Source organism: Argopecten irradians, chromosome 2 (genome assembly GCF_041381155.1).
Source record: "Argopecten irradians isolate NY chromosome 2, Ai_NY, whole genome shotgun sequence".
NCBI classification, from domain to species: Eukaryota; Metazoa; Mollusca; class Bivalvia; order Pectinida; family Pectinidae; genus Argopecten; species Argopecten irradians.
Genome location: NC_091135.1, coordinates 6,248,860 through 6,263,131, shown reverse-complemented (window position 1 = coordinate 6,263,131; position 14,272 = coordinate 6,248,860). Strand labels below are relative to the sequence as shown.

At 33.8% G+C, this 14,272-nt stretch overlaps 1 protein-coding gene across 1 annotated transcript; it reads right to left on the bottom strand.

Annotated features, from left to right (window-relative positions):
- Positions 1–4,254: 4,254 nt before the first annotated feature.
- On the bottom strand, positions 4,255–10,027 carry LOC138316862 (angiopoietin-related protein 6-like). The gene is made up of 5 exons (XM_069258511.1): positions 9,040–10,027; positions 8,442–8,503; positions 6,500–6,596; positions 5,739–5,903; positions 4,255–4,961 (listed from the first exon to the last, which is right to left on the bottom strand). The coding sequence occupies exons 1-5, from the start codon at positions 9,326–9,328 to the stop codon at positions 4,705–4,707; spliced, it is 870 nt and encodes a 289-aa protein (XP_069114612.1). The 5' UTR covers positions 9,329–10,027; the 3' UTR covers positions 4,255–4,704.
- Between the last annotated feature and the right edge of the window lie 4,245 nt (positions 10,028–14,272).

Here is a 14,272-nt window from a genome sequence, read left to right as displayed (position 1 = left end):
TATCACTCTGTGTTATGATTTCAGTACCAGAGTTGTCAATCAACTTAGTTATTGTTTTATTGACATAATTTCTTTTTTCTAGGTTAAGGAATTATCTACTTGGTTTTTCTCCTGCTTCAATCCATAGGGCTTTACTTCTTAACATTCTACCTTTTAATTCCCCTTTCTTTAAATTTTCAAATTATTTTATGTATATCGATCCAGCATATTTACAGTGTGACTGTTTTCCGGATTCTTGTCATGCAAGTTCTTATAACGAGTTATCTGTTTTTCCAAGTCCTCTATTCTTTCAGTTTTCCCTCTTTTGATATTAGATGAAAACAAAATTGACATACTTCTTATTTCCATCAGTAAAACCTCAAAAAATAATTGGTCATTAATTGTTAAAGGAATTTGATTAAAATCAATTTTGTTCAAGTCTTCCACAGTATGTAAATTACTACCAGGGGTATTCAAAGGACAATTTATTGCAATAACTTATGTTTTAAAACCCAATGATTAAAACAAGTCTTTTTTAAAACAGTGTTATATGAAATTCCTTATTTCCTATCGACTTCCTAAGGGATTCAAATGCAATTAAAGTCGTTGCTTTGTGAACCCATGGTGATCGAAGTTTATGTTCCATATCACTTTTAGTTAATAACCAGTTGAAATACTTTTAACGTCCTGTAACAAGTAAATTAAAACAGGTAAAAATCTTTGAATAACAATCAATAACGTTAGCCTTGTGTTTGTTCAGATGGAGGCGACATTTTTATTCTAAGTGCTTCACAATCCAAATGCTAAAAGTAATGATAATGACCAAACATTTGAATCTATTAAAAAGATAACCAAAATAATAATGAATACATTGCGTTACAGGCAAATCGCAAAACTAAAACTAGATTAAACAAATTACACAACATCAGGTAATTTAACGTATTTAAAAATATGCAAAAATATGCATATATACATGCATATCTTCATAGGGAAACATGAAAAATAATAAAACCAATTTTGTTTTTATGAGTAATTGTCGGTTACTGTAAACAAATCTATTTTCTAGGCGATATAATTTCGCGTTTTCAACGTTAACGACATTTTCTGCTTTTCCTGGATTTGAACCTTTTTTTCGTTACAATTTATTTTTGCGATTTTTTTATGACACGTGAAATACTTGAAAATTATTCGCACGTAAAAATAAGTTGGTTTAGAATATTGTATATGCAGTATTTGCACATTACAGAGTTATTTGCCCCTGCGGGTAGGTATTGACGTCATTTGTTTGTGAGCTTAACATAGGTCCATACTTTTGAAAATCGCGCCAATTCATTTGACGCTATACCGGAAGTTGCGGAGGTTGTTTTGAATTCCAGAATGGTTTCCGATACGCCACGACATCACACTTGGATATTTTTTCAATAGGTGAAAATTGTCTACATATAACATTGAATGTTTAAAATCATTAAATAAATCAAATAAAAGCAGTTAAGTAAAAATTATATGCTATCTCTGAGGTTTTTGCGGTCCCTGTCGTAAATGGGAATGGATTTTTAAACACCGGAAGTGCCGTTCGTCACTATAAATCATAAGACGGGACCCGGCCGGACCGAAATTCCGGAATTATAAAAAAATCGCATACAGATTTCCTTTAAACACACAATTTGGAGAAAATCATAAAAACAAACAGACATAAACCAGATATAATATCACAAAAACGTATGAACTGATGTGGAATGTTTTTTTGCGGCATGATTTTCAAAAAATAGTCAAATATAACCCATCTTAGCACTAGATGAAATGGGGGTAGGGTTGCGAGTTACAAACTTCAAGCTTACAAAATTGTGAAATTTTGATCGAGGACCCCGTGTTTTTATATGATATTTGAAAAACATATTACCTTGGGCATATCATATACAAATATTGTGAAATTGACATGGGTTTTCATTTCCTTTTTGGCCTATTCATTGATTTTTTACGGGCGAAAATATGGCAAAACACGGTAATTACGTATAGAAACGGTCCTGGGAAATAACAAAAATTAGTTAGCATTTGTAAAAATAAAATAGTTTTGTATATTGTTCTATCGTAAGAAATTTAGGACAAAAAATCAACAGGATCGAGACTACATTCACCCTAATATTACAGAAAACATAATTTTATGAATTTTTCTATTTTCGGTCAGCAAATTTGCATGGATGGTATATTTCAAGCTCAAATATCTCAAAAAGTAGTTCGAGAACACCCATTTATCTTTACAGATTTGAAATCTACATGAAAAATGCAAGAAAATAAGACCTGTTAGAAAAAAATGACATGGGTTTTTCCAAAAGTATGGAGCTACCTTAACGTCACACTTTTCGGAGAAAACGACGTGTTTTGCACTCACAATATAATGTCTTAACAATCAATACCTACCCGCAAGGGAGTTAACTCTGTAATATACAAAGACGGAATCCTCCATAATTAAACACGATGCTATCATTGTCACCAGACACGTGATGATAAACAATGAAACATGAAACCGAGAAATGAATAACACGGCTGATTAAATCGAGTTGTAAACCTTATAGCTACTGGATGTTTAACAAATAATTTATTTCACAAAGTTATCGAATTCCCAAGAGTGTCCGCAATGATTCAAAGGACAAATAATTTCGAAGACTATTTTTTGTAATGCAATTTGATTGTTAGTTTTAGTAAACTTTCAAAACGCTTTTTCATAAAGGGTAATATTAGATTTCCTTAGGGAGTCCAATAAATTTATAGCCGTTGGTATGTGAACCCATTAAAATTAAATAGGGAAAAATATTAGAATACAAATCAATAGCCTTAGCCTTGTTACAGATGGCGGCGACATTCATTTGCCAAAAAATGTTTCACAATCGAAAAAATAAAATTACTGCTAAAACTTTTTAAATCAATTAAAAAGATAGCAAAAGCAGTAATGAATACATTAAGTTACAAGCAAATCGCACAATTAAAACTAGATTAAAAATATAATAAACACACTACATCTAGTATTTTAACGTAGTTCAAAACTTTGTGCTTAATAGTCGGTTACTGTGAATGAACCCATTTTCATGGAGACTTAATTTCGCAGCTTGTGCTAATACAGGGTGTCCCACAAATTATGTTACACGTCCAAAGTTTAATAATTTGTTTAAAACCGAACGTAAATCACCAAGATATCAAATGCAAAATGTCTGCAATCATAAATTTCATTTTTTTCAAAAAACGACTGATTTTCCTTTGATATCCGCCGGCGCAGCCTTTGGTATAGCTTGCGGCTGCGAGGTTTACCGTCTTACTTTCTAAAGCGTGCTGTCATTTCATGAGCTGTTGTATTTTTTAACGAAAATTTAAGACATTTTTTTTTTCTAAATCTTCCGTCCTTAAAGCAAGCAATGCAAGTTAAAATTATTAACATGATTTTTTTTTAAATAAGTATACTCGTTTTTCCAAGAATCGTTTATGAGACATTCCCCGGTTGATAGCCATTTTTGTTTTACATTCCGACAATTCACCGACCCCTATATAAAGCGCGTGAATCGACACACGTGCGCTCATTCATGTACCTATACACCTAGCAGTCCACAGGTTATATCACCTACAAATAGGTAAACAAAACCCTCACCTGTAAAACTATATGGGACTTTTTTTAGCAAGAAAACATGTCAACTCCTCTAAGTTGTCATTTAGATGTTTCTCAAAATAAAATTCCAACGCAAGTGAATAGAAATCCAAAAATAATCCGTCCACATATCTCCACGTATATCATCGTACCCGACGCACTCAACTGACCATATACACGTGACTACGTACCTGACCCGAACGAGCGACAACTATCAAGGACACACACGTGTCGTTGTACATGTACGTGTAAAACTTAGTGTATTATTGAAGTTCGTATTGGACATATGTTGGGATATAGCTGACAACACATTCATCTATTACTTCAATGAAATATTGTCAGGTGAGTGCAGTGTTTATTTTCAATTTGACATTGTTATTTGCAATATCGGGGCATGTGTATCTGAGACAAGATATGTTTAGAATGATACACGTGTGTCAAGTGTCCCGTGCTTTATATAGGGGGTTGGCCAGTTAAGGTTACTAAGCAGAGCAAAAGAAAAATGGCTGCCACTTCCTTAGATACCACACTGTCATAACTAGGGGATGTCTCAGAAACAATTTTTGAAAAAAAAAAAAATTCGTTAATATTTTTTTTTTAAATTTCAACTGCATGTTTTTAACTTGCATTGTCAGCTTCCGTCCTTAAAGCAAGTACTAAACGTTGTGAAATTTAATTAACTTTACATTGGTGATTTGTTTGACTCGATAAAACAAGAATTTGTTGAGAAAAATGTTTTTTATTCCCGGTTCATATGTGTCTCGCGTGGTGTTTAGTAGTGTAAAGAGACAGTGACGAATCCTTCTCACTTATAAATCTTTGGTCTTACAAAGTATGGAACATTTTGGCGTGTCAATGTCTTAAAAAGTGTTGACTTCATAATGACGTCAATGTTTTTCACCAGAATTAAAATATTCCTTTATATCAATTCCATCCAACAAAATGTTGAGTGTATGTCTTCATATACCATAAATATATTTTGTGTTGCTCATGTATGTCAAAAGCTATGATATTTTAAAAGTGTAACGTGAATTATTGGACACCCTGTATATTCGATCAGAAATGCAATTAATAAATAACATTTTCGGAAACTACGGTGAGTTGCTCATCATCATCATCGACTTTCTCAATGGAGTGAAGTGATTTCTAAAGGTATGCCAGACAATGGCATAGCGCTCGTTTTTCCCAGTATCATTTTTCATAGGGCCATTGATGTTACAGGCAGAACAACCGGCATACCAGTATCCAGATTTGAATACTTTGGCGCACGAGTTGTGTGTCAAGTCGTTGTCATTATCTCTTGTCGAAAACTTCATGTGGTTGTGTCCTGTCGTATCTAGACAATCACCTGTTGACGTCATAAACATATAATGTCATATGTGAAATATGAATATCTTCATATTATTCTGGTTCATGTTATTGCAAATTGCAATGGTCTTGCAATGACACAGCTCACGATTACGATATATAAATCTTATCACTGAAACTATGAATTTTCATTCTAAAACTATGAAAATAATTCAACAAAATCGAATTCTTGCACCACACCGTTAATGTTTTGTAAGGATTCTGTTCAAGAATATCGAATCCATCATTCCTTCATCTACAGGAATCGCTCACTAGGCTAATCAAGCATCTTGTTTTCTGTGTTATAGTAATCAACAAATTCTATTTCAAAAGATTCTACAAAAATGAGTATTATTACAATTTCTTATCTTAACAATCCACCAAAAGCTTATTTGGCTGTTACAAGGACATAATTATGCAAAATTTTATGTTGTCATACTTTTTTCCGTGTGTTGATTTCAACTAAGCTCTTTAGCAATTCGTGCTGTCCTTATAACGATCTTGCCATTCAGTAATTTGAAGTATATCAAGATAACTATTCAAGTTTATACTTGGCATTAAATTTGGCCAATTAAGCAAATATCCCAATAGCTCTGATTTCTCGTGGTCAAGAAAAACACTTTTGATTTGTGGCGACTTTTTTCTTGTATAAAACAAAGTTAGATCTGTATGAAAAACAAAGAAAAGACATTATGTAGCAATTATTATGGGGAAAACCCCTAAATTTACTGGACCATAACCCTTTTTGTGTCATTTATATCTAGCCATGCTGACTTACCAGCGGTGCCGCTGTATCCGCTAACGTCTATTCTGTATTTTTCGTGCTCCGAGGCGATGGTGAAGGTTTCATACAAGGCATACTTCATGACACCTGCCCACGATTCTAATAGAACCAGCAATGATGTTGGATTATTAGTAGTTACCTGGTGCATTGTCTCCAGTCCTTCAAGGAAGAGCATATCAAACTTATTTGAAATACAAATGGATATAATATTCACATTTACTCCGTTTTACCACAGTGGCATCAGTTGAGTGATTAGAATAAAGGTGTTCTGGACATAATAAATCTTGTTGATTTATCAGGGATTTTTTTTCCCAAATCAATACGCAACGGTCTCTACGTTCCATAGAGGTATGAAAACCAGGTCACAAAAATTCTGGTTCAGAATAAAATGAAAATATAGTCCTAAACATTACCTTATTGCGATGCAAAATTTCATAAAGGAAGTGATTTTATTAATTTGATCTTTCAATCTATGAAGAATATTCGATTCAATCGCATCTGTGAATTCAAAAGGTTTTTGAAAGTTCAGTCATCTTGACTTATTTTTGTCACATCCCTTATGTCCCCGGCCCCTGAAGTCAGCCAGAACCAATTTGGATATGATGTTAAAATGCAACCTATGTTTTCCATATGTAATCTATAGTAGACCCTTTCCCAAAGGCTGAGACTCCGGGTCCATGAAGGTAATTGATTTTACCACATGTGCGAGGTGAGAATTTTGAGAAAACTTAACTGCTATATTAAACAACACTCACCAATCCAATACTCCCCCGATGTATCGCCGAAGCCGTTCTTGTATTCATTCCATAAGCGGTCCATGGAGATTGATCCGTCGAATCGTTTTTGAATTACCTGTTGATGTAACATTATTCATCAAGACAAGACACAGTCTAGACACCTTAAGAGTCTATCCTCTATAAACTGGTAGCTTCTGTTCCTGTCTAACGGTCAGCATATTGCACACCACTTAATTTTTGTGTACACACTATTTCGCGTTTTAGTTAGCTCTTACATTTTCGCGAAAATATATAAATTCGCGATTAATGATTTATATTTGGTTAATACATTTATACTGTAATTAATTAGTTACACAGTTTGTTAGTGACCTAATAGGGAAGAAAATCGGGTATAAACGTAAATTATATGGGCATTTTAATGTTTCTTTTAGACCCCGTATTACGTGACTAACAAACTGTGTAATAAATGTATCCCGTCGGAGGCTCTTTGAAATACCATAAATAAAAAAATAACTTCAAAAATATCAACCATTTTACTCAGATCTTATACATAATTTTATTCATAGAATGACTCAAATACCTTGATATGATCCATTTCTGTTACACAACCTTAGAAATAATTCTAGCCGATTGTCCTTGCTTTTGAAAGTGTCTTCAGTATAAACTGACGTCATTTTAACCAATAGGGGTATAAGATTCTTGCCTGAGGCGGGATAAAATTATTTGATATTGTTCGAAATTGCTTTACAGTAAAGGAATGTGAAGGACTGAATTCCGTCTTTGAATATTACAGAGTTATCTCCCTAGCTTGTGGGTAGGTAACCATTGTGACGTCATTATTTCATGAGCGCAATTCACGTCGGTTTCTCCGAAAAGTGTAACGTTACACTCGCAAACACATGAAGTCAAAATCAATACCTACCAAAAGGGCAGCTAACAGTGTAATATGCAAAAATAGAATAGCAGGTTTGCAGTATGTGACCGTGACGGTTTCATTTGCATCATAAAAATAGCACGAACTCCAGTGTTACAAAGAGACACAAAACAAACATAATGCGGTTCCCAAAACACACACAGGAGGCCGTAATCTTGTAAATTATATACCTAATTATATGAATACTTCCTCGATGCAAACAAATCTGAATCATCGAGATGAATACATTTTTTGTATGGCCCCATGATCATGAAACAGTCTTAGACTTAAATTTTTGCTTAGCCAATAAAAAGTGACTAACTTTTTGTAACGTCATCTGTAATTGACTAAGTTTAAACTCACGACTGATTTTGACATAAAACCGTTTAATGATCCTGGAACCAGACTTCTGGCTCATCGAATAATCTAAGACTGGAGATTAACCATAGTCTATTAAGAAAGATACTAACTTGAGAAAGTGTTTTAAGCTTAATACAAAACATTCTTCTGCACTATTTGTTCGGTCTTCTGTACCTTCTGTGCGGGCAGTTTCAACATCAACACTAGTAGGACATCCGATGTTTTCAAATTGTAGAAGGAAGAGTACTAAGCATTGCACCTAAATTTACTATAGGTTTAATAAGATATAGCTATGTGCTTTTACGAAACAAATGAATATACGACAAAAAGGTTTAGTTATAATTTCAATCCTGTATGTACTGTTAATTTGGAAATTTACAAGCTATACATTGTACATCAAGTTGCTAGTCCACAATAATACATAATGTTTGTCATGGTGCATACACATTTTTCATCACCGTGGTTCTCTTCAACCGCAACAAATGAGTAATTCATAGAAGTACAGAGTTTACACAGGGGATGATACCTTCATATACAAATCTTAACCTATCCTTTTGATGTCATAAATAATATGTTTATTATACAATTATCGACCTATTTTCAGGTGGATACGGTGAGTTATCAACCCGAGTAAGTGATATATCCCGAGGCCATAAATACTTTCTAAAATTGCTTGTAGGTACCTACCGTCCATTCTCTGTCCTCAAAGAAAAATCTCTGCGCCAATCTGGTGTAGTTCGTGAATTCACCTAAACGTTATAATTACCAAAATATAATTAATTAGTTTCATTACACAAAGATAATTAACCATATTTTTTATTATATTAAAATGTCAATGGGGACGAATATTCACTATTATATCACTGATGACAATTGCATTCTTCAATCCACATGTTAATATATATGTAGGCAGTATGCAATTCAAAAATACAAATACCTTTTAAACGTTGTTGAAAAACTGAGTGGGCGTTTTTATTGAGCTACTATCAAAGAGATTAAACCACGAAATTCCCAAGTATGTAATAAGTGAATTTTAATATGACAAATGATGTAAATATGATGGGTATTATGTGTTATTTCGTTATTCCGCCTCGTGAAAATCATAATTATCCTAGCCCCTAGTTTACCGTCATTTCATTCGCGGGCGAAATGACAAAGATTATCGTGTGGATAGACAATAACTATGGCATTTACGAGGCAAACATAACCAAATTGCGCATAGCAACCACATATGTACACCGTTTACAATTCATCCACCTTGTAATTGTAACAACATATTAAATACCTTCTTCCCGCTTTTGAAAGTACGAATAGCCATCATTTGGAGAATCCAGTGAAGGGATATGCCTGGAAGAATACAGCCTGCAAGTTGTTTGCTGCTGATTAAATGAAAATGATGCACAATCCTCGTTTTCGCAAAGTTTTGCGCATTTTGAGAGCTTTTCAACATCAGTGGTTTGGCCTAACAATGAAGTGGCATTAGCGACACCTTTTAAAATGGCGTAAAAAGAAACACCCTGAACTGCAATGGCCATGCAAACAAGAACATAGCAGTGTATTGCCATTCGCGACATTGTGCATCCTAGCTTTATCCATAAGTGTATATATATACATCAAGAAAAATTAGTCATGCTTCTATGCAAACCCTAATAACGAGTGGATGAATTCTTCCTTAGATGGCAGTGAGGGTTGTTTACCGCTAAATAATGCATAGCATTGAACCCATTTGTCTAATTTGTGATTTCACTTGGAAATGGCCATATTGATTCAGTTTAATGTAAATGCCATACCCAATTCAAATATAAATGTATTTGTCTCTGGTGTATAGAAATTAATAGCGATCTGTTTGTTTTATATTCGTTGTTAATTATTTAGTAAACTAAATGAAATGCATCTTGTTGTGGTACCCAACTTTTGATTCAGATACTGTATAGTTGCTTATATTCGCGGTTGTTTTAATTTCGATAAATTCGCGGATCCATCCACAGTCGCGAAATTTAATAGCTCGCGAAATTTATCAAAATCATGGTTTCACGTATTACAGCCTGTTATTATAATGGGACTTTAAAAGGTTAGAAAGATAATTCACGAAAATAATCACCCGTGAGTAAGTAGAATAAATCGCGAAAGGTGGGAGTGCAAAAATTGCCCGTGCTCAGATTTTTTTTTCAAATTGTGTAATGTTATAGGTCTAGGTACATTACTACTTAATATGTGCTTTTTATTTATTTTGCCTTTAAAAAAAGCAAAAAAAAACCATAAAGGACCTTAAATGATGTCTTCTAAGAATACTCTGGGTATGTGTCAAGGGGACCCCTTGTGGCCACCTTTTGAACATATTTTTTTTATTATTATTAGTTTTGTTAATGAAGGATACTTCATTCTTTATTGTATACCCATTTATAATAATATTTACTAATTATTTTGAGTACAAATGGATTTTGCAAGCAAAAAATGTCAAATTTTCGACAGAATATAAATTAAGGTTATTGGGGTGGCATCAAATATTTGGCATGTTATCGATTTTGTCTATAATTTTAAATCATTTCGAAAACATGCCTCATGTATAATCTTATAGTGGATGCTCAAAACAATTCAAATGCTGATTGTAGCCAGAGAGGATTTTCTAAAAATAAAATAAAATTTGTCCTAGGGAAATTCAAAATTGACCATAGTTGCCGTAATAAAACAACAAGTAGTGATGGAATTTTGTAAACTAACATATATTCGATAAAATTAGTGCATTTTTGTTCTCGCATTTTCCCTAACAGCACAAAAAAGCCTAAAAACTAGATATGCTCTTGGGTAAAACAAATGGTTTCTTTTTCAATACCAGAAATCAAATAATATTTGGAAAGAAATGTATTTTAGCTAGTAACTCAAACTCAAAAGATACACATTAAGATTATCTTTCCCACTTAGGCGGATAGAAACTATAAACTATTGAAAATTTAATTTATATAGATTAAAGAGCGAAACAGAATTACATTTGATTTTCAAATAAAGTGTGTTTAAACTAAAAAGAATATCAATACTACACATGATGTACAATCCTCGTTTTCGCAAAGTTTTGCACATTTTGAGAACTTTAAAATATCAGTGGTTTGGCCTAACAATAAAGTGGCATTACCGACACCTTTTAAAATGGCGTAAAATGAAACACCCTGTACTGCAATGGCCATGCAAACAAGTACATAGCAGTGTATTGCCATTCGCGACATTGTGCACCCCCTGCATTGTCTGTAGCTTTATCCATCAGTGTATATATATACACCAGGAACAATTAGTCATGCTTCAAGGCAAAACCTAATAACAAGTGGATGAATTCCTACTTAAATGGCAGTGGAGGTTGTTTACCACTAAATAATTGACGACGTTAAATGACAGATTTCTGGTACAGGATAATATATCCTCTCCACCAGACTCAAATTCTGTACATACTTTATGAATGCAGTTATTGATTGTAATATCACCTCAGGTTGTCAATTAGCCTTGAAATCATAAAATAGATCGATATTTTTCCAATGTCTATCCAGTTCATTTTTAAAACAATTTAAGTTCTTAGCACAAACAATACTCTCTGGTAAGTTGTTCCACACCGCTGCAGTACGTAGTCAAAAACTGTTTTTTTTTCTCTTTACAGTGTTACATTGTTGAGGGTATACTTATAAAGAATTTCCTCTATTTCCGGACCGCTACGAAACATCTTTCCACATCTTCAAAAATCCCTTAGCTTCACGATCGTACATTGCGTTGGTTATTTTGTAAATTTCTATCATATCTCCTCGCTGTCTCCTGAACGCTAATGCATAGCGTTAACGTTGAACCCATTTGCTTAATTTGTGATTTCACTTGGAAATAGCCATATTGATTTAGTTTAAGGTATTGTCATACTCTAAGTGTATAAAAATAACCAACGACCTGTTTGTACTATATTCATTATTAATTATTAAGTAAACTAAATTAAATGTATCTTGTTATGATACACAACTTTTGATTCTTATAACTTGAAAATAATACATGTGTGTATAAGCTTTACAGTTTTGCGTCCGCTTTCCGAATCCCGATAGGGGTTATGTCCCAAGTTTGAAATACAATATCAAACCATTTTAGATTGTGTAGCTACTTTGTATTTGCAATAGGAAAAGTACTGATAGTGATGCTAAGAAAAGATGTGAAATCTATGAAAACAAAACTATTAAATATTTAATAAAACAAACTTCCTTTAACTAGAATATCTCGAAAGGTCTTATTAGTTTTTTCGCTATGCTGGCATTAGTTTTTTTGCTATGCTGGCACGAAAATTTCGCTGGAATAATAGAAAATAGCACCACTATGGAATTAAAAACAAGAGGTCCATCGGCCTTAACGGTCATCTGACTATTGGCACAATACAACACCACAAAGAATAAAGTAGTGGCAAACATTCAATGCAATACATAAGAACTCTTTTAATAGAAGAAGTTCAAGCTCATTTAGTTTCGTTGAAAGGTATGTCTTGGTGGCAATACTTGCTAGAGATCATCCGTCCATCATCCTTATCGAAGAAATTATAACCTTATGGTATAACACATGAAACTACCAGGTATATCCTTTGGATTCTACTTGACTGCCATGTTAATAAATACTACCACGAATATTGGAATCCTGAGTAACTATTTCCAATAAAATAGGTAATTTGTCCCGGCAGCATATAACCTCTCAATGACAAAACCGTCAGACTGATTACTTTATGGGTGAAAAAGATGTATTACTGATAGTTAAATAGCCATGTTACACAAACAACAGTTAATTGAGACTTTTAAAGCCATAATAGTTGTTATTGTAATAAACTATACGGTTATATGGGAAATCGTACCGTAATAAAATCACCCTTAACTGTAAATATCAAAAAGTTAATTTTTATATCTACCAAGAAACATCGTTCCCTAAGTATGTTGGAAATATTGTAGTTTAGCCCAGATCACCCTCGGAAATCCAGTGTCTAAACTCCATTATGCTCCGTTGATTATGTCTCTTACAAAACGCTATAAAAGCTTCATTCTGATTGGTCAAAATTGGCGAAGAGACTGTCTTCGGGAAAACGACGCAGATCGTTTCAATTAACCCATGTTATCGGACCGCAACGTAGTGTAGGCTGATTACATTAGTAACCGTGACGATGAGCGCCAATTGACTTCGGACAAACCGCTGTAGCGCAAATCGATTTCGGACAAACTACTGTAAGCAAACTTTTCGTATGCGATTACATGTCGCGGACAAGGTCCAGAACTCGAGAAAATAAATTGCAGCAAAAATGTTACAAATGCACATACAGTATCTAGAACCAAAGATTCCGACATAAAATCATCATGGAAAAACTGTTATGTAACCTTACCAAGCGCAGATAAGCGCAGAAGCAAATTCTACATGAAGCGCTAGCACGCCTTATTAAATTTGCCTCTTTCCACTTGGCATTCATGTTGGCTATGAATGAAAACTGAACACTTTAGCGACTTCTCGTAACGCTATTTCATTTTCACACCATGTTCAATTACATTATAAGTACTGCATATAAATTTTCGCAAAAATCTGTGTTTCTTTGCTTCCTTCCCTGTCTGTTATAATGACGTCATGTAAAAGTGACGTCACAATATATGCATGTTCAATCGCGCTCCACTTCAATAGTGCCCGCTTCACCGCGCACTTTTGCAGATAGACGTAGTATCCTTGTGTGTAGCCAATCGGAATCTAGTATTCTGTCACTTGATGTACTAACAGTATATACATGTGTATGACTAAATTTATTCCAGTTACATGTATAATATTATTACACAAATCTACATGATATAGTAGCGACCGGTTGTTTTATCCAGCTTTGTTTTAAAGTTTCGTAGGTGGTGTTGTGAATAAGATTTTCACTTGAAAAAATTTTGTTTGCAAACTGAGTGAATCCGCGTAGATTCTCACAAAAGTTTGCTAATATTTTTTTTTCATAACTCGATAAAAATTTTAAAAAATAATGACATCAATGCTTATAATTAGTTTTATAATCCATTTGTTAAATAAAGCATGTTTAAATGTTCCATTTTAGTAATTTTTCAATGGATTATTTTCCCGAGGATCAGTCCTCATTCACTCCTCAGAGATCAAATCGTCCAAAAAGTCCTAATTCGCGTACCAGATACATGTTTAAAAGCAGAACTTTGCTTCTCTTTTGCAGACTGCCATTCGCCCTTACCAAACAAATTATTTCACCCATGTGTTTCCTGTACTAGGCATTGCGTATTACACTTAAGACAGATATCAGTCATCATTTTCGGATCTTCGACAAGTTTTCAGTTGGACTCCTTTGGTCATGTTTCCCAGTGCAGTATCACTTTGGCATACAAGTAAACGTTTATCAAATGATGTGTTGATTTCTATTCCCCGTAGAGTCGAGCTAGCTTAGTATATGTTTGAACATACTTTTTGTGAATATTGTATTCCAACCCTTAGTATGAGGCTGGTCTTCTCATGCATGCCTTCAATATATTCAG